This window comes from Eschrichtius robustus, chromosome 2 (assembly GCF_028021215.1).
Source record: "Eschrichtius robustus isolate mEscRob2 chromosome 2, mEscRob2.pri, whole genome shotgun sequence".
NCBI classification, from domain to species: Eukaryota; Metazoa; Chordata; class Mammalia; order Artiodactyla; family Eschrichtiidae; genus Eschrichtius; species Eschrichtius robustus.
In genome coordinates, this window is record NC_090825.1 from 106,143,905 (window position 1) to 106,171,729 (window position 27,825).

Consider the following 27,825-nt stretch of genomic DNA (forward strand, 5'->3'; position numbering starts at 1 on the left):
CAAAAGCAATTAGAGAAAAAAGAACAAAAAAAAAAACCCTGAAGTTAGCAGAAGGAAAGAAATCATAAAGATCAGATCAGAAATAAATGAAAAAGAAAGGAAGGAAACAATAGTAAAGATCGATAAAACTACAAGCTGGTTCTTTGAGAAGATAAACAAAATTGTTAAACCATTAGCCAGACTCATGAAGAAAAAAAGGGAGAAGACTCAAATCAATAGGATTAGAAATGAAAAGGGAGAAGTAACAACTGACACTGCAGAAATACAAAGGATCATGAGAGATTACTACAAGCAACTATATGCCAATAAAAAGGACAACCTGGAAGAAAAGGACAAATTCTTAGAAAAGCACAACCTTCCGAGACTGAACTAGGAAGAAACAGAAAATATAAACAGACCAATCACAAGCACTGAAATTGAGACTGTGATCAAAAATCTTCCAACAAACAAAAGCCCAGGACCAGATGGCTTCACAGGTGAATTCTACCAAACATTTAGAGAAGAGCTAACGCCTATCCTTCTCAAACTCTTCCAAAATACAGCAGAGGGAGGAACACTCCCGAACTCATTCTACGAGGCCACCATCACCCTGATACCAAAACCAGACAAAGACGTCACAAAGAAAGAAAACTACAGGCCAATATCACTGATGAACATAGATGCAAAAATCCTCAACAAAATACTAGCAAACAGAATCCAACAGCACATTAAAAGGATCATACACCATGATCAAGTGGGGTTTATCCCAGGAATGCAAGGATTCTTCAATATATGCAAATCAGTCAATGTGATGCACCATATTAACAGATTGAAGGAGAAAAACCATATGATCATCTCAACAGATGCGGAAAAAGCTTTGAACAACATTCAACACCCATTTATGATAAAAACCCTCCAGAAGGTGGGCATGGAGGGAACTTACCTCAACATAATAAAGGCCATACATGACAAACCCACAGCCAACATCGTTCTCAATGGTGAAAAACACAAACCACTTCCACTAAGATGAGGAAAAAGACAAGGTTGTCCACTGTCACCACTATTATTCAACATAGTTTTGGAAGTTTTAGCCACAGCAATCAGAGAAGAAAAAGAAATAAAAGAATCCAAATCAGAAAAGAAGAAGGAAAAGTGTGACTGCTCACAGATGATATGATACTATACGTAGAGAATCCTAAAGACGCTACCAGAAAACTACTAGAGCTAATCAATGCATTTGGTAAAGTAGCAGGACACAAAATTAATGCACAGAAATCTCTTGCATTCCTATACACTAACGATGAAAAATCTGAAAGAGAAATTAAGGAAACACTCCCATTTACCCTTGCAACAAAAAGAATAAAATATCTAGGAATAAACCTACCTAAGGAGACAGAAGACCTGTATGCAGAAAACTATAAAATACTGATGAAAGAAATTAAAGACAAGACAAACAGATGGAGAGATATACCATGTTCTCGGATTGGAAGAATCAACATTGTGAAAATGACTCTACTACCCAAAGCAATCTACAGATTCAATGCAATCCCTATCAAACTACCACTGGCATTTTTCATAGAACTAGAACAAAAAATTGCACAATTGGTATGGAAACACAAAAGACCCCGAATAGCCAAAGCAATCTTGAGAACGAAAAATGGAACAGGAGGAATCGGGCCCCCTGACTTCAGACTATACTACAAAGCTACAGTAATCAAGACAGTATGGTATGGGCACAAAAACAGAAATATAGATCAATGGAACAGGATAGAAAGCCCAGAGATAAACCCATGCAACTATGGTCACCTTAGCTTTGAAAAAGGAGGCAAGAATATTCAATGGAGAAAAGACAGCCTCTTCAATAAGTGGTGCTGGGAAAACTGGACAGCTACATGTAAAAGAATGAAATTAGAACACTCCATAACACCATACACAAAAGTAAACTCAAAATGGATTAAAGACCTAAATGTAAGGCCAGACACTCTAAAACCCTTAGAGGAAAACATAAGCAGAACACTCTTTGACATAAATCACAGCAAGATCCTTTTTGACCCACCTCTTAGAGAAATGGAAATAAAACCAAAAATTAACAAATGGCACCTAATGAAACTTGAAAGCTTTTGCACAGCAAAGGAAACCATAAGCAAGATGAAAAGACAACCCTCAGGATGGGAGAAAATATTTGCAAACGAAGCAACTGACAAAGGATTAATCTCCAAAATTTACAAGCAGCTCATGCAGCTCAATATTAAAAAAAAGCAATCCAATTCAAAAATGGGCATAAGACCTAAATAGACATTTCTGCAAAGAAGATATATAGATTGCCAACAAACACATGAAAGGATGCTCAACATCACTAATCAGTAGAGAAATACAAATCAGAACTGCAATGAGGTATCACCTCACACCAGTCAGAATGGCCATCATCAAAAAATCTACAAACAGTTAATGCTGGAGAGGGTGTGGAGAAAAGGGAACCCTCTTGCACTGCTGGTGGGTATGTAAACTGATACAGCCACTATGGAGAACAGTATTAAGGTTCCTTACAAAACTGAAAATATAACTGCCATATGACCCAGCAATCCCACTACCGGGTATATACCCTGAGAAAACCATAATTCATAAAGAGGCACGTACCACAATGTTCATCGCAGCTCTATTTACAATAGCCACGACATGGCAGCAACCTAAGTGTCCATCGACAGATGAATGGATAAAGAAGATGTGGTACATATATACAATGGAATATTGCTCAGCCATAAAAAGAAACGAAATTGAGTTATTTGTGGTGAGGTGGATGGACCTAGAGACTGTCTTACAGAGTGAAGTAAGTCAGAAAGAGAAAAACAAATACCGTATGCTAACACATATATATGGAATCTAAAAAAGAAAAAAAAATAATTCTGAGGAACCTAGGGGCAGGACAGGAATAAAGACACAGATGTAGAGAATGGACTTGAGGACACAGGGAGGGGAAAGTGTAAGCTGGGATGCAGTGAGAGAGTGGCATGGACATATATACACTACCAAATGTAAAATAGATAGCTAGTGGGAAGCAGCTGCATAGCACAGGGAGATCAGCTCGGTGCTTTGTGGCCAACAGTGCTTTGTGGCCAACTATCCCTCCTGGGATAGGGTGGGTGGAAGGGAGACACAAGAGGGAGGAGATATGGGGATATACGTATACGTATAGCTGATTCACTTTGTTTTACAGCAGAAACTAACACACCATTGTAAAGCAATTATACTCCAATAAAGATGTTAAAAAAAAAAAAAGCCTTCTGGGTTAAATCGCACACACACAAAAACACACACACACACACACACACACAAGCGACCCAAAAATTTTAACTAAAATCATAGCTGGATTATGAGGAGTGAAACTGAATTTAGGTTGTAAATATTGCTTAATGTTTCCCCAAATGTTCAGCCACCTTCACAGAGCAGGACTGACACCTTTTAGCATGGAAGTTTTCAGGTGTGGCAAACCATTGCTATATCTTGGGTCATCTTTAAAGGTTTATGGTACAGGTTGCCCCAGTGGTCAAGAACAGAAACTGCAAGAAAGCCCTATGGGAGAGACTAAGCTAATGATCACCAGATTGAAAGGTTTTAGAAAAGCAAAGAAAAATTTTGTTGCAGTATTGGAAACATGGTTTTCTTGTCATCGAATGGACACAGACTACAGTGTCACCAATACTAGATAAAATGTCATCTATCACACATGCATCATCAGTACACATTCATAAGGTATCAGGAATGTGAACAGAATTGGGGAGGGGACTAAGAAATGTCTTCACAAGGAGACCCCCAAAGTGACCTTGCCTTGCAGCACTTGGACAAATGAACCCTAAAGCAGTTCAGTTTTGATCATTGGGTTATATCTACAGTCATCAAGACGGTATATTTGTAATTTATTTGAATATCAACTGCTTGCTTTGTTCCTATAGCATCTTTGAAGAATTTGATTTTTCTAACTGAAGGCCAGGACACAGTTTCAGTGGCACTTGATATCCCCTCTGAGTCTTTTTTTACAATATGACTTCCTATTTATTACAGTGGATAGCTGAGAAGAAACTGAGAAGAGGAAAATCAAGAAAAGAGAATGTTTAGGAAGCAATAATAACTGAACTGCTAAAACACTGTCTGAGGTTTTAGATAAAAGTAGTTGGTCTCAGTGTATGTGAACCATGTCTCATTGATTCTGTTGTCACTTCCCAACATCTGCTTCAGCAATTTATTCTCCTCACTTGAACTTATATTGTCAGATTAGTTTAATATTCAAGTGAATCCTCCCTTTCAAGTAAAAGAGTTAAAAAGACAAACCACATCTTGAGCTAGGAGTCAAGCTGGATGCTTTAATTCCTGGTGATTTCTCCGTATGCATTTAAATGTCTTTAGTCAAATTAACTGTCAAACATGGCTTGCAATGAACCTGACTGGAAACTTTAAATTTTCTTAGGGAGAAACTTGACTTGAGATTCTTGCCTCTTATGAAATTATTTTTATTTCCAGACATATACCAGATTAAAGGAATTGAAAAATTAAAGAATGGACAAACTGCTCATTTAATTGCACCTATAGAATATTTGACTAATAGGTATCGCTGTAAAGCCCTTTGCTCAATAATTCATTGCCAAGAACCACCATCTCAGAAGTTCTCCTTATAAAGAATAAAGATCCTAAAATAATGATATCACTATCAATATTAACTAATACAATGCCACTCAGCAATTTACAATACATTCACCCATACACTCAGTCTCTTACTTTTAAAATTGTAAATATTTTTATATGAGTTCAAATCCATTTCACCTTAAACTTAAAAATTTCTGCTGTAAAATTGTTTCAATTTTGCATTAAGAAAGCAGCAGTTTTCTGGAACATTGTATTTCATAGGAAAGTAATACACATCACAGAGAACTTCCTACTTTGCTGCTTTCTCTAATTTCTCTTAAACACTGTACAAAGCTATTTCATGCTATATGAGAATCATTTCTCCTCTTATGATAATTTTCATCTCCTCTACTTAGATTTCCTTATGATTTGTTAAGCTGTTTTGAGACCAGCTCCTGTCCTCACTAAGCCTATATCCCCTATAATTTCACTGCTCTTAGGGAAGAGTGGTGTTTCTGAAGGAGAGGGATATTTCTTGGGAAGGTTAACTTAATTAGGTTCTTTATCACACAGAAAAACCCTTCAAGGTGATTTAAGCAACTTGGTGCTTCAGGATCTTAATTTTTCAGTCCTCAAACACATGCTTGTGCTTTATGATTCAAGATAAGTCACAGATGGCCAATAGCTACAAATTTTTTCCCAGAAGGCAGCCTTAGTCAAGTTCAAAAGGAGTGCTGAGCACAGAAAAACAAAACAAGTATCTGCCCAGTAATAAAGTCATTGCAGAGAAAAAGCTCTTCATTATTTTTATAATCATGTTGGAGGAGATTAGCAGGACTGTCATAAGGCAGATATAGGAATTCTTTTTCACCACCTGTATATTCTGTCCTCTGATTTCTGTGCTCTTCCATTATGGATGTTTGCCTATGTTACCAACACCTGTAGAGGTGGGGCTGAGAAGCTGAAATTGCTTCACATACATCTTTGGCCCTTTGGGCTTTCTCTGTCACCAGAGACGGTTGGACTGAAAAACAGGCTTCCTAGCAGGCTCTGTTAGGTGTGTGACTTAGGTGCACTTCTCCCTCCATTCTCAGGGTGTGATTTGAGATGGTAAGCCCAAAAAGTAGATTTGGCTTTAGCAAGCACTGGTTACGTTTTCTTTTCACAAGACCTATTGAACACTCTATTTTGTTCTGTGCTGTGCTCAGCTAATAATATAAAAACCTATTTATTGCACTGTAGGTTCTTTCTCAAAAATCTCGGCTGCAACCATTGTAAAGCAATTATACTCCAATAAAGAAGTTAAAAACAAAAAATCTCGGTTGTCAGCCTGATTAATGTTTACTGGGTAAGAATGTCGAGGCAGGGTTACACTCACATAAAGAAAGAACGTACAAGCAGTACCCGTTAATCTCAGAAATGGATTTGTTTGAGTACAGATATTCTGATGCTATATGAAAGCAAGTTGGCCGGTAGATATTGGTGCAGCTTATTTTTTTGAAGTTAGCAGGATCTCAATTACCTAAAAATTCTTCTTTCTATCAAATGTAACCCTCATATGTATCATATAGAATGACCTGAGTCCAGTACTTCCTGTTAAAAGAGGGCTTTAAGGGAAGGCTGCCTGCCTATCACGACCACCCATGCTATAAGGCCTTGCCATCACACTTCAATACTACTCTTTTATAACCAACTCTGTTATACTGACTTTCTGCTTGTACTCACTCTGTAACTATCCAAGGTTACCTTTATGAACCTGACAAAGTAATGGTGCTATTGATTAATGAAGCCTCATGTTACCATTGAAAATAAAAATCAGCATCTGGAATCAAAAGACCTTGATTCAAATCAATTTAGCTACTTCCTAACTAGACTCCATGATCAGATCAACTCAAGCTCCCTGGGACCTCAGCTCTCTCCTCTGCAAAATAGAGACGCTAACATAGATGACAACTAGGTTTCCTCAATGAGCAGCGGCTGTTGGGAGTGCAGGTTAAGGTTAATGAAGCCACAGGTGCAACCCGGTGTGCAGGGATCCCCACATCAAACGCTTGCCACAGAGCCCTAAGAAACACCCATGGCACATACTCATCATCCCTGGACTTTTAAAATATTCACCTGAGGCAGTATAAACATAAAACAAAACAACAGATGTGAAACTGATGTTTTAAGCCAAGTTTTATCCAAATGCTACTCTCACTTTTAATAGTTTCATTATTAATGACTGGTTGTTAGAAGAGAAATGAAAGGAGAAAACTGGCTATACCTTCTGTATTCAAACCATTCTCTTATATGTCCTTGGCACTGGGCATTTTATCAGCGGTCCTCTGGAGACAAAACCTACCTGTTACGTATGCTCTCTAAGTGAGTGAGGGTGGGCTGGATGGGGTAGATCCCAGACAAAATGGGAAGAAGCTGTGCTCTGGCAGTCCCAAGACAGAGATTCCACAGGAAGCAAGAGGCAGGGCTTCAGAGCACTCCTCATATCATTCCAGGAAGGCAGCCACCTACTTTGCCTAGGCGTTGGGCCAGCTCTGGCAGGAGATTGGATCAAGGCTATTTGTATGTCTGTTTCAGGACATTAAGTTTTGTCTACCCATACAAAGTAAGGAGGAGATCAATGCAATCAGGCAGAAAACGTAATTTAGAAGAAGAAAAAGGAGGAGGAAAAGAAGAAAGAAAAGACAAAAGTTTTGCTTTCAATGAAGTATAAATTTTATTTTTTGTAAAGTGTGACAGAGTCACCTGTAGAGAAGATACTTCAGTGTTTTAGTGGCCAGTTTAGAGTTTCCCTGATGTGTTTCAAGGAATAATGACAAAAACCAGAAAGACATAGCCACTACATTGCAAACATAGCACTGGGTACTGTCATTTATGTGTTATGTCATTTAATCCCCACCAACTCTATGAAATGGGACCTAGAGCCTGAAGATGTCATGTGTCCGGCCTAATTTCTCATGGCCAATAATTGACAAAGCCCAGCTTTAGAATCCGAGGCCATGATTCAAAGTGTGTAGAAAGACCAAGAAATTTTAAACAGTGCTGGCAACTCTGTGTTGAAACTCTTCTATAAATAGTTGCCTGATTATTCCTAATTCCCACTGACTTGGTATAATGCAAGCTATTCAGCAATGTGATACGGATAAATATTTCCTTTTCAAAACACTGCACAAATACATGATTTCCTCCCTCTGTCCACCCTGTAGGAGAAGTAGGAAAAGAGCAAGGTAATAGGAATTTACCTCTAAGCTATAAAGCCTTCCTATCCTTTCAGTAATCCCTGAGGGGGGCTCCTGCTTACTAGGGAGACCATAACAGACTCCATTAGATTCAAGTACAGCACTTGGGTTGCCTGGCTAGAGGATGCCAGAAAAGCAAAGGAAAATATTATTGTTACTGAAATCATTTGATGTCTATGACTAATAAAAAACATGTTGGCAAACTGAATTTTTAGAAATCCCCAAAGGACTTGGTTAAAGCTATGAATTAATAGCATACAGTAGTTCTGTCTGGAGAAAATTTTAAAAAGAAAAAAAAGACAATGATGTTAAACTGTTTTCAACTTTATCTGAATAACCAAAAAGTCCAAACAGAAATCTTAAGCAACCAATCTAGGTCCTTTATTCAACTTTAAATTTAAATTTAAATTTCCCCTCCCCTTTCTCTTACAGCTGAATAAGAAAGTTTATACATTTTGAGTCACATTATTCTTGAATTCTGAGGGACCTACAGGCCTTCTTGGGCTTCTTATCCAACATCTCACAAATACCAGAATTCTCTCTAAAGTATCTCTGACAGCTGTATCCACCTTAGAGACTATGAGGGCTGAGGTGTCCATTCATGCAAGCGCTGTGTCCCTGGAGGGTTAGGGGTGGAAGGAGTTGGGGGTAAGCCAGACCTCCAATTACTTCTTGACCCAGGTCCCAGAGGTTACTCTGGGCCTGCCTGAAGATGTCCAACTAGGCAGGCTCTGCCTGAGTCTGCCCAGGGCAGGAGGTCTTTGCCAGGACTCATCCTATCTTGTTATGGATTCAAGCTCTAACTGCTGGAGGGTGCTTTCTCATGCTGTGCCACAATCCGTCTCCTTGTGTTTCCTCCACATTGTTTCTCATGCTATCTCTGGAACAATACTGTTTGACTCAACTTCCTCTCCTCTTGAGTACCCCTTAGATAACCGAAGTCAACTGTCATGACTCCCCTATATACTGTCTTCTCCAAACTAAATATCCTCAGCTTCTTTCTCAGATCATAAGGCAAATAGACAAATATTATAACAATAATAAGAGACAAAAAACAATAACAATAAGGGAAAGACAAAAAGGTGGTCTGGAAACGGGAATTTTTTAAAAGAGTTGTCTTTTTAACTGAAAAGCTGAAAATTTTAAGTGATACTGAGGAGTGCTGTATCTTTCCACTGAGTTCCTGTACGCTAGCCCTTAAGTTATCCCGTCAGGATGGAAATGTAGCTCGTTAAGAGTTTTACTTAGTGACACCATGCCAGCTCTTAGGGATCAGCCATCAATTCTCACCAACTTGCATTTATTTTTGCTTTGTTTATTTAGTATCAATGCCTACTCTGAGAAAAGTTTCTGGAAGAATATTTACCTGCATGTGAATAGATGTGACACGATTTCAGAATTTGAATACCACCTATTAAGAATCAAGGGAGGGGGCTTCCCTGGTGGCGCAGTGGTTGAGAATCTGCCTGCTAATGCAGGGGACACGGGTTCGAGCCCTAGTCTGGGAAGATCCCACATGCCGCGGAGCAACTGGGCCCGTGTGCCACAACTACTGAGCCTGCGCGTCTGGAGCCTGTGCTCCGCAACAAGAGAGGCCGCGATAGTGAAAGGCCCGCGCACCGCGATGAAGAGTGGCCCCTGCTTGCCGCAACTGGAGAAAGCCCTCGCACGAAACGAAGACCCAACACAGCCATAAATAAATAAATAAATAAATAAAGTAGCTATTAAAAAAAAAAAAAAAAAAAGAATTAAGGGAGGGACAATGTAAGGAAACTAAATCCTTAGTTCTTTCTCCTCCCAAAATTTTATCATGTAAAATTCCACATACAGAAAAGTTGACATAATTTTATAGTAAACACCTATATCCTTCATAGCTAGACACTACAATTGACACTTTGCTATCTTCAGTTTATCACGTATCTATCAGTTTCTCTATCCATCCATCAACCCGTCTTACCTTCCTACACATTTCAGTGTAAATCGTGCTCATCAGTACACCAAATCCCTGACACTTCAGGCTGTATATCATTATCAGTTCTTTTTTGATACTTTTCATTAGCACTCTGTCCTGAATCCCTCTTGCCATCCTTTCCCTCACTCCCTCCACTTTCTCAATTTTCGTTTCTCCATCCTTCCTCCCACTTTCCATCCCCAATGTTCTAAGTGGTAAAAGCAAAGTGTGAAAACTCTGAGCATGGAGCCGTCTTGAAGCAGCATCAGGAAAGGCCCCTCACAGGTGTGATCACCATAGACCTGGGCTAGATGAGGTCTGCATGAACAAGCTAATGCAAACCAATTTACAAGAGAGAGAAGTACAGATTAGCAAGACAATTTACTGGGAGAAACACAGCTACCAAATACTTAGGCACCTGCATCTCTTCATCAGTTCAGTCTCTCCCTGAACTAAGCTGCATGACAGGCCAAATTGTGAAGGGTTTAGGCGAACAGAGACACAGAGAAAGACAGTAAGAAGGTCTTAGTGGCATGGAGCAGAGATCTTACCAGCACTGTTTTAACAGCTGGCCAGCATGGTGTCTAACACCAAAGGGGTGATTCATAATTAGTACAATGATAAAATGAGCACATGAATACTAACTGCCCCTCTAGCAGAACGTCTGTGGCTCAGGGCGCCTCTCACCTGGACGGGCTGAGTAAATTCTGCCCACTTCCACCCCTGTAACGTTCTTTAATGAAGTTCCCTGACCACCATTCTCCTTTGAATAATGCATTTTCTTTTATCCGGGCATATGCCATTAATTAAGCTTTCGTGAAGTCCTGTCCTGCTGTCTGTAAAATGAGAGGTCTGTGACTACCTAATCCCATCTTTGATAAACTGATTTTATTGGCTTTACTCTCAAAACAGGGAGTGATTCCCTGCTACCTGAGTCTACTCTTTTTAAAGATCGGGGAACACCATGTTCCCTGGCGAGCAAAAACTATTCCTTTCCTTATCTGAAGATTTATGTCTGATAAGAAATGTTAGTCGTTTATTTTCTGGGCTTCCTAATTACCAGCCCACAAAGACTTGGCAAGGTGAGCTCTTCAGTGGAAAGGCAGCAACACAAAAATGCAAACGCAGCACTTTTCACAACAGACAGCTTCTCTGTAGTTGCAGAGAAATCCGAGTTTGATAAATCCATCGTGAGAACCATAAATGGAGCTTTCTAGTCATACAGTTTCAATGGGAATCCTTTGGTTATGTAACAACTTCTTAATGTAGTTCCTTCAAAGGTCTCGATGTCATAAATCAGATTATTTTATAGCAAGGAATTCCTGTCCTTGCTGTTTCAATTGCTTGAAAACCCTCTTACCACTGACCACTTTCTCTAAATAGATACCAGAGTAAATATTTATAAACATCAGCATTTCATGGTAGCATCACATGTTTTAGAGTTTATTTGAATGCAAACCATTATGGTGTTAGGGCAAAACTGACAGAATCAAGGCTGTGATTATTTCATGTGAGTCTACTTACAGATTGGAAAAAAAATCAGATGTTTTTAGGTTTTGGCACTTCAATGGTAAAATGCAGACTGCCAACTAGAGTTCTTTTCTAATTGCCTCTATATATAAGCAGCCAAAACACAAGGCTCAGATCCAGATTAAAAACCATTTAATAGGGTGAAAGATACAATGATGCAGAGAGTAGGCTTTTATTGTTGGCGATTCCAGTGCTCTGACAGGAGCACATGTACCTCACACAGGACTCAGTCTAGATGAACAGGGAGCATTTCACCTAAGCTGGCCTTCAAAGGCCCTGTTTGTTCAGACATCATTAGTTCTTTTTATTCCTTTGATGCATCTGTCTCTAGTGATGGAAACTCTTATTTTTTTAAGAAACTAAAGCACAAAAGGAAACTGGAAAAGCTACAAACTGATTTGGCAACAGCTAAGCAAGAGGCTGCCATCACAGTCCTGGAACTCAATGAGAAGATAAAGACTCTATGTGAAGGAAAGCCAGCCCCTAGAGGTCAGTATTACCATGTGACAGTCACACACTGGCCCTTGGTCCTAGGTGATGCGTATAGCTTTTCTGGCAACAAAGCAGAAAGCAAGGCCACAGTGCCAGGCAGCGTACTGGGCCAACAGTGGGCTGGCCTGGCCCGACCTCCCTTCTGCATGATTAGAGACAGCACGCAAACTCCTAACTCCAGGCTGGGTGTGATTTCACCGTGTGAGAGGCAGGGGATGAATAAGCAGTTCCTTAAAGAAGAGTCCCTGAGACTGAAGAGGGGACTGAAACACGTCTGAGAAGTGTCTTGCTGGGTGGCAGTGAGGGAAGAGCAGGGCCCGAGGAGGAGACCTGAGGCCCCCAGGGATGGGGCTCTGAAGTGGGGCAAGGAGAGGGGCTTGCCTAAAAGCGTAGACGGGCCGATAGACTGACTAAGACGGGCATGGGGAAGGAAAGGAATTTGTGTTTCAACAACAGGCTAACGAGCTAGAAACAAACAGGGAAGCCTGGTTGGGAATGAAATCTGGCTGGTTCAGAAAAATTTAATAGCCACTCTGGTTTGGATTTTTAAAACAGTTTTCTCTCAGAGATGACAACAAACCCGGGGGAGAAAACCCCTCGGACTGTCATCATCGGCAATAATATGAGCTCACATTTAACACTACATGGCAGGCATTTTGCTAAGTGTTTCACGTGCATTTAATTCTCAGAATAACCTCTGAAGCAAGTACATTTACGGATTCCACAAGAATAGGCACAGGCTTAGAGATGCGGAGTATTACCTTGCCCCAGGACAGACATGTATGGCAACCTGGGCAATCACCCCAGGGCGCCAGCGCAGCTCTGGTGCAGTGAGGCTATTTCTCTGCTCTGGGGCAGCAATAGCAAACCTCGTTCTGCCTGGTGGACCTCTTGCAAAACTATGATTCCTTGGGATGAATGTCTTCCTTTGATGTGCAGCACTCTTGTAAAGCCAGGAACATGCAATTGTTCTTACTCCTGCTTCCTTTATTGCTCATAAGTAATTACGAAAAAAGAGGAGGAATGTGGAAATAGTGGAGGAGGACAAAGCAGGTGGCGCGGTGGCTGCAGAAAGTGAGACACTCCCAGCATCCTGACCACATGGGAAACTGTTTAATATGAGTTTGGTTTTCATTTTCAATTTTGAATAGCACTTTCCCGAGATTGAAATGGCATGTTAACACCATCACTTTGAAACGCAGCCTTTGCTCTTCCCACAGAACAACATAAAGACAGTTTAATTTGCTTTTACCACCTTGAAACCTAAAAGAATAAAATCCAATAGAGAATATTATGCATTTAAAGGTCTTGATTCTAAGGCATCATGGCCATATTTCAAATTGGTTGCATAAGCAGCAGCTGATGATGATTGTACAGCACATTGGAGAAAGTTCTCCAGCTCGCCTGAGAGAAGCTTTCAACTTCTCAACTGTATTTTGAACCTAGTGGAAAAAAAGATTTCATTGCAAGGTATCTACTTCTCATTACTCTCATTTTTGACAAAAATAATATCATCTGCTATCTGATGATGATTTTGTCCCTTTGAGAGTTTGATGGGTCAAAATTAAAATAGTACTGGGGCACGAGGACTCTAATGGTTGTGGAGGGAGGTTGGAAAACATTAAATCCCACCTTTGCTTCTTCGTCCATTTTTTTCTCTATATTTCTAGAAGGGAAGAAAACTACCTGTACAGGAAAAAACAAAACAAAACAAAAACCCTAATGTATTATGAACAGATATCAATTTAAATAAAGTCAAGTACTCCAAGGTCAATTATGGATGAAAGCAGGGACTCCCTTTTCAACCCATGTGTTGCTTCTTTTATTTGGTGGAGAACCTGAGTCAGTGGACTGACATACAGCAGGAAGGTCTTAAACCAAATATTTGCACAATCTTACTCTCCCATGGGTCTCATGCAGCCTCACCCTGCATTCAATAACCCAGGAGATTGTCAAGGCCATTGTGGCCCCAGAGTAATATGAGCTCTCATTCTCAGAGACTTTGGTCACCTTGCCCTACCTCTCAATTGATTCGAAAGTAAAGTCTGAAAAGATGTAGGTAACTTTAACACACGATGAATCCCATTTAACCACTGGACAATTAGGGTTGACCCAGCTCCCACACACAGTCCTTGACCAGAACACCACTCCTTCCCTAGTTAGTCCTGTGTCCTTTTATAAAATGCTTGTTTTTGGTTTTCAGACATCTGTTTGCAAATGGCAGATGCCCCCAGTTATAATAGTTTAAGGAGAAAGGGTGATTTATTGGCACAAGTGTAAACAAACTAAGAAAGAGCATGCCATCAGCCTTAGAGTCCCATAGATTCAGGGTCTCAGATCCCATCAGGGCACCTGTGTCTCTCCACTCTGCTTCTCTCTGCATTGAGACTTTCATTCCCTCAGGTGGGATGTCAGGAGAGTCTGGACACATGGCCACAATTAACTAAGGGCTGCCCTCCTTGTCTCTCCTCCAGAGAGGAAAAAAAGCATTTTTCCACCAGCTCCAGTTAGAAAAAGTACAAGAAAATACTCTGTCCTGGCTTGGGTTGGGTACTCATCCGGGGCCATGAATCAATCTTTGTAGCCAGGCTTGGGGAAGTATGGTTGGACAAGCTTGGTCATGCACCAGCCGCCGGGCAGAGGGGCACAGGGAAATAAGGGGGGGAAAGGAGGATGTTGTGACTAGTGGCTCCCAGAAGCACAGAGCTGGACTGGGAGAAGAATACTTCCTTAAAGGAAGGGAGAGCCCATTGCAGGAAAGAAAGAGTGAGGCACAAAACCAACATGTCCGATCCACTTTCAGCTGGTAATCAAGTTAAAATATAATAAAATGCTTAATGAGTCACCCATCCATGTGTATTTGCACTTTTTAAGTAGATTCTTCTTGATGAACAAAAGACCTTCACGATCCAAGAAATAAATGTCCAGCAGTATAACTTCGGACCCCATAGTAGATGGAGAATGAACCACTTTGGGAAAGGAGACCCCTTCCAGCCTCCATCAAGGGACATCGTGGCCGCCTACTCTGAAAGCCAATCTTATTGTAACAATTGAAATTGCAAGAGGGGAAAAAGTGTTGATTCTAAGTGACTTGCTATCTGGATTAACATGAAGCTACTTCTCTGCTATAGTTACAAACCAGTGCCTATAGTTATAACAAGCAGATTAAAGAGATGGATCCAAATAAATTAGAATTTCTTTTTATGCAAATGTGCACAATTTTTCCCTGTTTGGTTCATTTTCTAAGTAAGACTATTTATAAGGTTGCCATTCAACCTCTGATCCGAGGAATGTCCTGGAATCCTAGGAATACTTTTAAGCATGTTCAAATTGATGAAACAGTGAGCTACCAAACTTTTTTTTAACACGTAAACACAGAAAAACTATTTCATTGGCTATGTACTTAAATTACCTCCAAGGAAATACATGATTTTCGTCAATGGCAAGTTCAACCAAAAAGAAAAACACCATTATTATAAAACTGGCACAGCAGGAAACTTACTTACAGCCTGATCCCTGTTTGTTGATTTTACTTTGTACAGATAATCACGGCCCAGGGCAGATTCCTTGCCTCATCTCCACAACCTGCACCTGAAGTGCTCACAGTTTAATTCACTCACAGAATTCAGTGAAACGCCTATTATACACGTTCAAAGCTTGAGTCCACCTTTTGGTAAACATTAGTAGGCAGGAACCTAAGGTTAGATTTCGAAACCATCTTTGCTCCCTTTGGTTTTGGAGCACAAAGTTACTTTGTAAAGGACCTTGGTGACTAAGTCCTGTTGTTGGCACATGAGCATCAAGTCACCTGCTAAGATGAAAGCTTGTCTCTTTGACCAGAACATCTAGGACCTGGTTTATAGACTTCAAGCTAGCATACTAAAGGGAATGCACTCTTCTGGATTTTTCTTTCCTTTTAATTCTTTTCTCTTAATATGCACAGCTGGTATATCAAATAACATATATCTAGTTCCCACAGGCAAGTTCCCATTGTCCCACTGAAAGCCGTATCAACTTTAAGTCATCTCTTGGTTTTACTCTCATTAAGAAGACTCTCCCAGGTAGTACAGGTACATCCCAGGGCATTTCCCAGGGCTCACGGTCTGAATAGAGCCAAACACACTTTTGAGGGAGGCTTGTAGTAAGATTGACTTTTCAGTGACACAAAATTATTTTTAAACACTATCCCATTAATTTTAAGAATCATACTTGCTGTCTTACACAATTATGAAAGTCAGGAGATATATCTCTTTGCCAAAACCCCAGAGCCAACTCTAACTAGCATTCTAAAGAGTATCTTTTTATCATGATGTCCATCCCCAGGCACTCAGCCCAAACCTTCTCTCCCTCTTTTTATTTCTCCTCCTGCAAACCTCCTTGGGATCAAAACTCCTACTGCAACTAGATGTTAAGAAAACAGGGATTTGAGGGTGATAAAAATGTTCTGGAATAAGATAGTGGTAACACTTGCACAGACATTGTCAATACAGTAAGACCACTGAATTGCACACTTTAAAATGGTTAACGTGGTGAATTTTATGTTATGTGAATTTTATCTCAGTTAGAAAAAAAACAAAACAAAACAATGATTAAAATAATCCTCACAAAGATGTAACACCCTGTCAAGTGTATTTTAATGAGAATGCTTTGGGCCTAAATAAAATCTTGCCTTGGTAGAATCCCAAGCTTTTAGAGAGCGGTCATATTAATATTTATTGGAGTAAGGCTAGTCTTGAATAGTTGTCCATTTGTATTTAGTCTTTTAAACAATGCCATCCTCTCTTCTTCTACTGTCTCTCAGCACAGCTCTTGGAAAGGCTGCTATTCCTCAAAGTAGGAACCAATTTCTTGACTAATAGTTCTGCATACAACCTTCTTTTGCCATTGAACACAGATTTTTTTTTTTTGCCTGTCTACCTAGAGTTTTCTAAGAAAGTAACAAGGAGGACCCTGGGATCTCACTGTTTCAACTTCTGGGACTTTGTCAAAAGCGCTGCTCACCACCCATGGCATCAGATTGCGTGAAGCTCAGTGTGACATTTGATCAAAGCACAAACAGGCAGCCTGCACTTTCCTATTGCTGCCAGCTGTGTTACTGCCTTGATGGAAAGTGACAAGAACTCAGGGAAACAAAAGGTGGAGATTTTCCCACCCACATAATTATCCTTATATTTGCAGAAAAGAGTTTTCTTTTAGGTACTCCTACTGAATCCTTAGATACAGAAACTATTCCACTGTGGGATATTTCACATTTAGGCCAATAAACACCAGAAATTAACCTTAGGAAAAATGAGAGAATGTAGGAATAATAACTTCAAGGTGTGCTTTTTAAGTATAACAAGTTCCTAAGGAGTTTTAGTATTTACCTCATAGAAATAGTTTATATTTTTCTTTATAATCCCCTAGTCTCATTCAGAGATTACCTGTCAGGTTGCCTCTTCCTTTGTCCACTGAAGTCTTCCTGAAATAGAGCTGTTTCCTGGAATAGAACCCCAAAGCCAAAGTCTTCTCACTGATTTCAGAAGTTCCCTCAAGGATAAACAACTCCTCCAGGAGTCCCTGAAAAGCTTAGGGACTTATTGCAGGAAGATCCCAAGAAATGTTACTTATTCAATATGTACAAATTGAGGGTGGTTCTAATTTTCAAAAGGCCATTCTAGAGGCCTCTAGGCCTAAAAATAACTCACATAAAAACTAGTCATCACTCAGGACTTTGTTGGTTGCAAGTGACAGAAACCAAAATGAAACTGGTTTAAACAGAAATGTATGAGCTGCTAAGGCTGGCAGGGAGGCTGAGCAGGGTTTCTGGACTGCTCACTTGGCTCTTCTTTGCCTACTGGCCCCATTTGAGCTATTGCAGGCACAGATCAGGAAAGATCCCCTGGCTGCCCTGGCTTATCAATCTTTGGTGAACATCAGTTTCTGCCTGCTCAGAACTACTTCCCCCTTCTTTTAGTAAAAGAATCATGGTTTTCCTTTGGGGAACTATGCCTCTCCTGTTCTCTGCAGTCCAGGGGGACTGTCAGTCAGTGTCCCTTTCCTACTTAACCCAGGAAAAGGCTTGTGACTAGCTGAGCCAATCACACTTGTTTTTTTTTTCTGGAACTTGAATCTTGAGTTGAGTTGAATGAGGGAGGGCAGAAAAAAGCTAGAGCTAATTCATTCCGAAGGTTGGGCCCTGCCCCCTGAAGAAATTGTCTATTTTGATACCCGTATTCTTGAGGCTGACTCCACGAGGTCAGGTTGTTAAGCTTTCCTTCAACACTGAGAGCTTTCTCATATCCTTACAATAAACTCTTTTTTTGCTTAAAGTAGTCTGCATTGGCTTATAATACTTGCAACCAAAGAACCTTAATTTGTACCCAACTAAAGGGAACAGAACTTCTTTCTCACAGAATCTATACAGAAATCTCAAGGAGGCCGTTTGACTGACTCTACTTGCATCACCCTTGGATCAACTGCTATGGCCAAGGCAATGGGATTTTATCACACCTGGGTCAGGTGCCAGAGGTCAAGGGCTAGGGGACACTATCAGATAAAAAAAGATGGGAAAATTTCCTGGACAGAAGCCAAAAAAAAAAAACCAAATACTTTTCACTGTCCCCTTTAATCTATTTTAGTTAAAGCTCATAAACTTGGAGAATACGGCCATGAGATGAAGATCAGTTTTATCTTGTGAGGAAAGTACAAAATTTCTCTTCTTTCTCTCCCTATCATTTGCAAAGTGCGTATTTAAGCCCTTTCTTTGCAAAAAGTCTGGAAATCTATTTATTTTAAAATTAGCAAAGGGTAAGAAGATCCATTCTGAAATTTTTGGTTGAGGTCCAGTATTTGCTAGCTATATCAGCTGTGGGAATTCAATGATGTCAGGGTCCCCTCCCTCCTTTGTTTGTAAGACTAATTTTGGAATTATACTATTATCAGGAAATGGTGCTCCCTTCCTTCTGTCCATCCCTTAGGAATAGTTTTTGTTTTTTGTTTTTTTTTTTTTAAGTCTCCTGGCTTCTGTATCCAGAGAGTTTGGATGAAAGGGCAAGCACCAGCTAAATGTCAGACAAGGCACATGGGAATTGGAGCTTGATCAATTTCAAAGGTTTCTTACTTAACCGTGGAAACTGCTATGATCACCAGAAGATCATGTGCTATTTGGAAATACTGCTAAAAAACCCAGACCAGAGGCGAGAAGGAAGATGTTTCCTTCCAAGAAATGTGTAGAGAAATAGTGAGCACTCCTTTGTCACACACAGCAGATGGAGAATTCTTTGTCAACAGAAGATAAACTGGAGAGTTTGAGGTTGCAAACAACTGTCAGTCAGCTGTAGATACTGGTGCAGCCATTCCTGATACCAACCTCTTGGTGCCAAAGTACAAAAAGGGAACGATGTTCTCTCCTGTATTCCCCAGAAATCACAATGTTATTTTATTTAATGACTCAGTGTTTCCTGATAGGAGGTTGAAGTTAGAGGCTAGATACATTGGTCATATGCATAAATTTGGAAGAATGAGTGGATACTTGTGGGGGGCTTGAGCTCATCAAATCAAATTTAGAAAGGATGCCTAGGACCAGATTGTCCTGGAGAGGCGGAAAACTTCTCTTTGAAGACACAGGATTTCTTTCTGGCCAGTGGGATTGGGTTCAATTTATACTGTTATGTATATATTCGATACATATGTGCAGTGTAGTAGTCTGGAAGAATATTTGTTTTTAAAGATATACTGCCTTGGACCAGATTACCCTACTATGCCTTTAAATTTTTTCAATTAAATAAAGCCACAATTTGATACTGGACAAAGAACATAGAACTAAGAAGAAATAAAGAGCTAATGTAAGAGGCACAGCATTATTCCTGATTTGCTTAATATGCATTGGATCCAGGAGAAGTGTGTTAATCATGCTAGCATAATAATCAGTGCCTGCAAGATCTGAAAACATTATTGCCCTTCTGCAGATGCTTTCCTTAATCCCAGAAATTATCATTGAGAATGTTGCTACGATTTTCCAGTAAGACCTGAAGTCCTGCCGTAACAAGCTGTCATTTCAACCTGGGCACACTGTTAGAACATCTGCTCCACAAACATAAACAGTCTAGACGTCATCCAAAGGCCCCTTTCTTCCTGGGTCATTTCTAGTGAATAAAGAAGGAATCCTGTTCCTATTCCAGGGAACTTTGTATAGAACTTGTCAAACAAAGAAGGGAGGAGCCCTCAGCCACAAACAGAATTTGTATTCTCATAAAGTGATCATTTATAACTCCAAAAGGTGAATCTCTGAGGTCAAGGAAATAAAAGGATGCAAGAGAGGTGGTGGAGAGATACACATACGCTTCATGCATAGATGAAAACAAGAATTCTTATGAGTCCTCAAAGGCAGAACAAGCATTACAAGACTCAGGTCAGCAGAATAAAACTTACTTAGTTCTATAGAATCATAATATTACCTTAAATCTTAAAAGCTCCTAAATTTAAAAAATAACTGAATGGCAAAATTTTTATCACACTGAACTGTCTATGACAGGATTCTGACCTCAACTGTTTAACAAATCGTCCCTTCCAGGCCCTTATCCCAGCTGACCAGAGCAACAATTTTGATAGCTCTTTAGAGTGAATAGGTTTTTCTAATTCAAGATGAGTGCCAAGACCTCTCATCTTATGCCATGTTGCTAAGTAAATTTCTGACAAAAGGTAGTTTCAATATGCTTTTACTTTTTGTAATGTATGCCACCACCAGACACTATTCACTTTTATTTATAGTAATATATAATGTTAATTAATTCATATATAACTGTTTTTAAAAGATTACCTGCAGTTTTAAAATGAGAACTCTTTTAAAATACACTTTTCATTTCAAAGTTTTAGTGTCTCATATATTTATAGTGATTATATTACTAGAACTAAAAATCAAACCACTGCCTGAGTTCTAACATATAAATTTACATCCATACTCAAAAATATTTGAAACCAGGACCATGCTACAGAATCCTAGATGTATTATCATGAGACTGATAGTTAAACAGGATTGCACGAGAGAGTGGAAACGCCACATTTACCTAATTGATGTTATTTGTGGATCTGAGCAGTTAAGAGCCTTGTGATCTTAGAGGGGAAGGTTAGTGGAATATAATTAACACCTCAAATCCAAGAGAACGTTGGGGGATGATGAGGGAAACACAGAGCTCACTACTATGAAAGTAAGAATCAGTGCTTATCTTTTTAAATTGTATCATCAGAAGAGAAAATATTAGAAGCAGACATTGTATAATCCATCTATCTTAATGTTATAAACATCTTCAGATGCAAGTGGCTGATCTTTTCTTTTTTATAACCATAACTTTTCCATGTAAGTCCCAAGAGTCAGTGATTGAATTTGAGAAAATATGTCCTTTTGAGGTTGCTTTTGATCTAAAGCCAAAGGGAAGTAATTTATTTAGCAGAAACTGTGGGTTCTAAACAAAGACATATATGTGGGAATATTGGCAAACAAAATAAAGTACCTTAATTTCTTTGTCAATAAAGCAGTGTCAAGATGCTAAAAATTCACTTCAGAATAAATTCTTAAGAAAATAGAAACTGGTTTAAGGTTTTATTTTTTCCTTCCCCATCAGCACATGCTAATGAACACTCTAATTTATATTACATGAAAAGGCTTTGGTCCTTCTTTAAAAACATTCCCAAAGAAAAATGAAAGACTAACTAGTCTTTTATTGCCTCAATTACATCGTTTCCTTTTGCTTAATTTAAGGCAATAAATTAATATTCTTATCCTTTCTAAATGACTGATTTCACACATGTCTTTCTACATTAGTGAAATTTTATGTACATTATTCCTTGATTTATTACATGCATCTACTGTATTAAACACATTGCTTATGAAAGTTAAGCTAGAATAAAAGAAAACTCGATTGAATTTCAAATCGAGGGAGGGTAAAAAACATAATACATAAAGATTACACTAGAGAAATAAAATCCACATGAAACGGATGAAGTCCAAACCTAATTGAAAATTTTGTTTAGCATCTTTATTGGAGTATAATTGCCTTACAATTTTGTGTTAGTATCTGCTGTGTAACAAAGTGAATCAGCTATATGTATACATATATCTGCACATCCCTTCCCTCTTGCGTCTCCCTCCCACCCTCCCTATCCCACCCCTCTAGGTGGTCACAAAGCACCGAGCTGATCTCCCTGTGCTATGCAGCTGCTTCCCACTAGCTATCTATTTTACATTTGGTAGTGTATATAAGTCCATGCCACTCTCTCACTTTGTCCCAGCTTACCCTTCCCCCTCCCCATCTCCTCAAGGCCATTCTCTACGTCTGTGTCTTTATTCCTCTCCTGCCCCTAGGTTCATCAGAACTATTATTTTTCTTTAGAATCCATATATATGTGTTAGCATACGGTATTTGTTTTTCTCTTTCTGACTTACTCCACTCTATGACAGACTAGGTCCATCTACCTCACTACAAATAAGTCAATTTCGTTTCTTTTTATGGCTGAGTAATATTCCATTGTACATATGTGTCACATCTGCTTTACACGTTCATCCGTTGATGGACATTTAGGTTGCTTCCATGTCCAGGCTATTGTAAATAGTGCTGCAATGAACATTGTGGTACATGACTCTTTTTGAATTATGGTTTCCTCAGGACATATGCACAGTAGTGGGATTGCTGGGTCATATGATAGTTCTAATTTTAGTTTTTTAAGGAACCTCCATACTGTTCTCCATAGTGGCTGTATCAATTTACATTCCCACCAACAGTGCAAGAGGATTCCCTTTTCTCCACACCCTCTCCAGCATTTATTGTTTGTAGATTTTTTGATGATGGTCATTCTGACAAGTGTGAGGTGATACCTCATTGTAGTTTTGATTTGAATTTCTCTAATGATTAGTGATGTTGAGCATCCTTTCATGTGTTTGTCGGCAATCTGTATATCTTCTTTGGAGAAATGTCTATTTAGGTCTTCTGCCCATTTTTGGATTGGGTTGTTTGTTTTTTTAATACTGAGCTACATGAGCTGCTTGTAAATTTTGGAGATTAATCCTTTGTCAGTTGCTTTGTTTGCAAATATTTTCTCCCAATCTGAGGGTTGCCTTTTCGTCTTGTTTATGGTTTCCTTTGCTGTGCAAAAGCTTTTAAGTTCCATTAGGTCCCATTTGTTAATTTTTTTAAATTTCCATTTCTCTAGGAGGTGGGTCAAAAGGATCTTGCTGTGATTTATGTCAAAGAGTGTTCTGCCTATGATTTCCTCTAAGAGTTTTATAATATCCAGCCTAACATTTAGCGCTTTAATCCATTTTGAGTTTATTTTTGTGTACGGTGTTATGGAGTGTTCTAATTTCATTTTTTTACATATAGCTGTCCAGTTTTCCCAGCACCACTTAATGAAGAGGCTGTCTTTTCTCCATTGTATATTCTTGCTTCCTTTATCAAAGATAAGGTGACCATATGTGCGTGGGTTTATCTCTGGGCTTTCTATCCTGTTCCATTGATCTATATTTCTGTTTTTGTGCCAGTACCATACTGTCTTGATTACTGTAGTTTTGTAGTATAGTCTGAAGTCAGGGAGCCTGATTCCTCCAGCTCCGTTTTTCTTTCTCAAGATTGCTTTGGCTATTCGGGGTCTTTTGTGTTTCCATACAAATTGTAAAATTTTTTCTTCTAGTTCTGTGAAAGATGCCGTTGGTAGTTTGATAGGGATTGCATTGAATCTGTAGATTGCTTTGAATAGTATAGTTATTTCACAGTGCTGATTCTTCCAATCCAAGAACATGGTATATCTCTCCATCTGTTTGTCTTGTCTTTAATTTCTTAAATCAGTGTCTTATAGTTATCTGCATACAGGTCTTTTGTCTCCTTAGGTAGGTTTATTCATAGGTATTTTCTTCTTTTTGTTGCGATGGTAAATGGGAGAGTTTCCTTAATTTCTCTTTCAGATTTTTCATCATTAGTATATAGGAATACAAGAGATTTATTTCTGTGCATTAATTTTGTATCCTGCTACTTTACCAAATTCATTGATTAGCTCTAGTAGTGTTCTGGTAGCATCTTTAGGAATCTCTATGTATATGTATCATGTCATCTGTAAACAGTGACAGTATTATGTCATCTGCAAACAGTGACAACTTTACATCTTGTTTTCTGATTTGGATTCCTTTTATTTCTTATTCTTCTCTGATTGCCATGGCTAAAACTTCCAAAACTATGTTGAATAATAGTGGTTAGAGTGGGCAACCTTGTCTTCTTCCTGACCTTAGTGGAAATGGTTTCAGTTTTTCACCATTGAGGACGTTGTTGGCTGTGCGTTTGTCATATATGGCCTTTATTATGTTGAGGAAAGTTCCCTCTATGCCTAACTTCTGCAGGGTTTTTATCATAAATGGGTGTTGAATTTTGTTGAAAGCTCTCTCTACATCTATTGAGATGATCATATGGTTCTTCTCCTTCAATTTGTTAATATGGTGTATCACATTGAATGATATGCGGATATTGAAGAATCCTTACATTCCTGGGATAAACCCCATTTGATCATGGTGTATGATCCTTTTAATATGCTGTTGGATTCTGTCTGCTAGTATTTTGTTGAGGATTTTCGCATCTATGTTCCTCATTGATTCTGGCCTGTAGTATTCTTTCTTTGTGACATCTTCGTCTGGTTTTGGTATCAGGGTGACGGTGGCCTCGTAGAATGAGTTTGGGAGTGTTCCTCCCTCTGCTATATTTTGGAAGAGTTTGAGAAGGATAGGTGTTAGCTCTTCTCTAAATGTTTGATAGAATTCGCCTGTGAAGCCATCTGGCCCTGGGCTTTTGTTTGTTGGACGATTTTTAATCACAGTTTCAATTTCAGTGCTTGTGATTGGTCTTTTTTTATTTTCTATTTCTTCCTGGTTCAGTCTTGGAAGCTTGTACTTTTCTAAGAATTTGTCCATTTCTTCCAGGTTGTCCATTTTATTGGCATATAGTTGCTTGTAGTAATCTCTCATGATCATTTGTATTTCTGCAGTGTCAGTGGTTACTTCTCCTTTTTCATTTCTAAGTCTGTTGATCTGAGTCTTCTTTTTTTTTTTTTTGATGAGTCTGGCTAATGGTTTATGATTTTGCTTATCTTCTCAAAGACCCAGGTTTTAATTTTATTGATCTTTGCTATTGTTTCCTTCATTTCTTTTTCATTTATTTCTGATCTGATCTTTATGATTTCTTTCCTTCTGCTAACTTTGATTTTTTTTGGTCATTCTTCTTTCTATAATTGCTTTAGGTGTAAGGTTAGGTTGTTTGAGATTTTTCTTGTTTCTTGAGGTAGGATTTTATTGCTATAAACTTCCCTCTTAGAGCTGTTTTGCTGCATCCCATAGGTTTTGGGTCATCTTATTTTCATTGTCATTTGTTTCTACATATTTTTTGATTTCCTCTTTGATTTCTTCAGTGATCTCTTGGTTACTTAGTAGCATATTGTTTAACCTCCATGTGTTTGTATTTTTTACAATTTTTTTTTCCTGTAATTGATATCTAGTGTCATATCATTGTGGTTGGAAAAGATACTTGATACCACTTCAATTTTCTTAAATTTACCAAGGCTTGATTTGTGACCCAAGATATGATCTATCCTGGAGAATGTTCCATGAGCACTTCAGAAGAAAGCGTATTCCATTGTTTTTTATGGAATGTCCTATAAATATCAATTAATTCCTTCTGGTCTAACGTGTCATTTAAAGCTTGTTTTTCCCTATTTATTTTCATTGTGGATGATCTGTCTATTGGTGAAAGTGGGGTGTTAAAATCCTCCACTATTATTGTGCTACTGTCGATTTCCCCTTTTATGGCCGTTAACATTTGCATTATGTGGTGAGGTGTTCCTATGTTGCATGCATAAATATTTACAATTGTTGTATCTTCTTCTTGGATTGATCCCTTGATCATTATGTAGTGTCCTTTGTCTCTCATAATAGCTTTTATTTTAAAGTCTATTTTGTCTGATATGAGAATTGCTACTCCAGCTTTCTTTTGATTTCCATTTGCATGGAATATCTTTTTCCATCCCCTCACTTTCACTCTATATGTGTCCCTAGGTCTGAAGTGGGTGTCTTGTAGACAGCATATACATGGGTCTTGTTTTTGTATTCATTCAACCAGTCTGTGTCTTTTGGTTAGAGCCTTTAATTCATTTACATTTAACGTAATTATCAATATGTATGTTCCTATTACCATTTTCTTAATTGTTTTGGGTTTGTTTTTGTAGGTCTTTTCCTTCTTGTGTCTCCTGCCTAGAGAAGTTCCTTTAGCATTTGTTGTAAAGATGGTTTGGTGGTGTTGAATTCTTTAACTTTTGCTTCTCTAGAAAGGTTTTAATTTCTCCATCAAAAATGAATGAGATCCTTGCTGGGTAGAGTAATCTTGGTTGTAGTTTTTTCCCTTTCATCTCTTTAAATATGTCCTGCCACTCCCTTCTGGCTTGCAGAGTTTCTGCTGAAAGGTCAGTTGTTAACCTTATGGGGATTCCCTTGTTTGTTATTTGTTGCCTTTCCCTTGCTGCTTTTAATATATTTTCTTTGTATTTAATTTTTGATAGTTTGATTAATATGTGTCTTGGCGTGTTTCTCCTTGGATTTATCCTGCATGGGACTCTCTGCATTTCCTGGACTTGATTGACTATTTCCTTTCCCATTTTAGGGAAATTTTCAACTATAATCTCTTCAAATATTTTCTCAGACCGTTTCTTTTTCTTTTCTTCTGGGACCCCTATAATTCGAATGTTGGTGCATTTAATGTTGTCCCAGAGGTCTCTGAGACTCTCAATTCTTTTCCTGCTTTTTTCTTTATTCTTCTCTGAGGTAGTTATTTCCACTATTTTATCTTCCAGGTCCCTTATCTGTTCTTCTGCCTCAGTTATTCTGCTATTGATTCCTTCTAGAGAATTTTTAATTCCATTTATTGTGTTGTTCATCATTGTTTGTTTGCTCTTTAGTTCTTCTAGGTCCTTGTTAAACATTTCTTGTGTTTTCTCCATTCTATTTCCAAGATTTTGGATCATCTTTACTATCATTACTCTGAATTCTTCTCAGGTAGACTGCCTGTTTCCTCTTCATTTGTTTGGTCTGGTGGGTTTTTACCTTGCTCCTTCATATGCTGCATATTTCTCTGTCTTCTCATTTTGTTCAACTTACTGTGTTTGGGGTCTCCTTTTCACAGGCTGCAGGTGCATAGTTCCCATTGTTTTTGGTGCCTGCCCCTAGTGCGTGAGGTTGGTTCAGTGGCTTGTGTAGGCTTCCTGGTGGAGGGGACTGGTGCCTGTGTTCTGGTGGGTGGGGCTGGATCTTATCCTTCTGGTGGGCAGGGCCACGTATGGTGGTGTGTTTTTGGTGTCTGTGAACTTAGTATAACTTTAGGCAGCCTCTCTGCTAATTGTGTTCCTGGCTTGCTAGTTGTTTGTCATGTGGCATCCAGCACTGGAGCTTGCTGGCCTTTGGGTGGAGCTGGGTCTTAGTGTTGACACAGAGATCTCTGGGAGAGCCCTTGCCGATTGATATTACATGGAGCTGGTAGGTCTCTGGTGGTCCAATTCCTGGACTCAGCTCTCCCACCTCAGAGGCTCAGGGTGTGCACCAAGACCCTGTCAGTCACATGGCTCAGAAGAAAAGGAAGAAAAAAAAAGGAAAAATAAAAAACAAACAGATGGAATCCCAAACCAAATGGTAAAAGCAAAACCTTCTACCTGTCAGACTGGCTTCTGTTCAAGATTTCCAAGCTGTTGTAATTCTGAAAGTCATTCTCATCTCTGCTCTTCTCCAGTCCTTCTGAAAATTGTGAACCAGGAACTAATCTAGATCCATGGATTTCAGTAGTAAAAAGCAGTCCAAAATGTCTGGCTTCATGGAGTTTATACAGGAACCGAATTAGCCAGCACTCTTCATCTTAGACTCCCCAGCCTCCAGAACTGGTCTTCCTAAAGCCAGGCCACCTGCAGCAGCAACTTCTTCTCGCCACAGCTGTTTTAAGTTAGATTATCAATGCCTCTTCCATG

General features: G+C 39.1%; 1 protein-coding gene across 1 annotated transcript in view; it reads left to right on the forward strand.

Annotated features, from left to right (window-relative positions):
- Positions 1–27,825, forward strand: part of CCDC192 (coiled-coil domain containing 192) — a 194,251-nt gene that overhangs the window by 117,533 nt on the left and 48,893 nt on the right. The window contains exon 5 of the mRNA XM_068534392.1: positions 11,673–11,805. Coding sequence (XP_068390493.1) covers positions 11,673–11,805 — 133 coding nt within the window. The remainder of the gene's footprint in view (positions 1–11,672; positions 11,806–27,825) is intronic.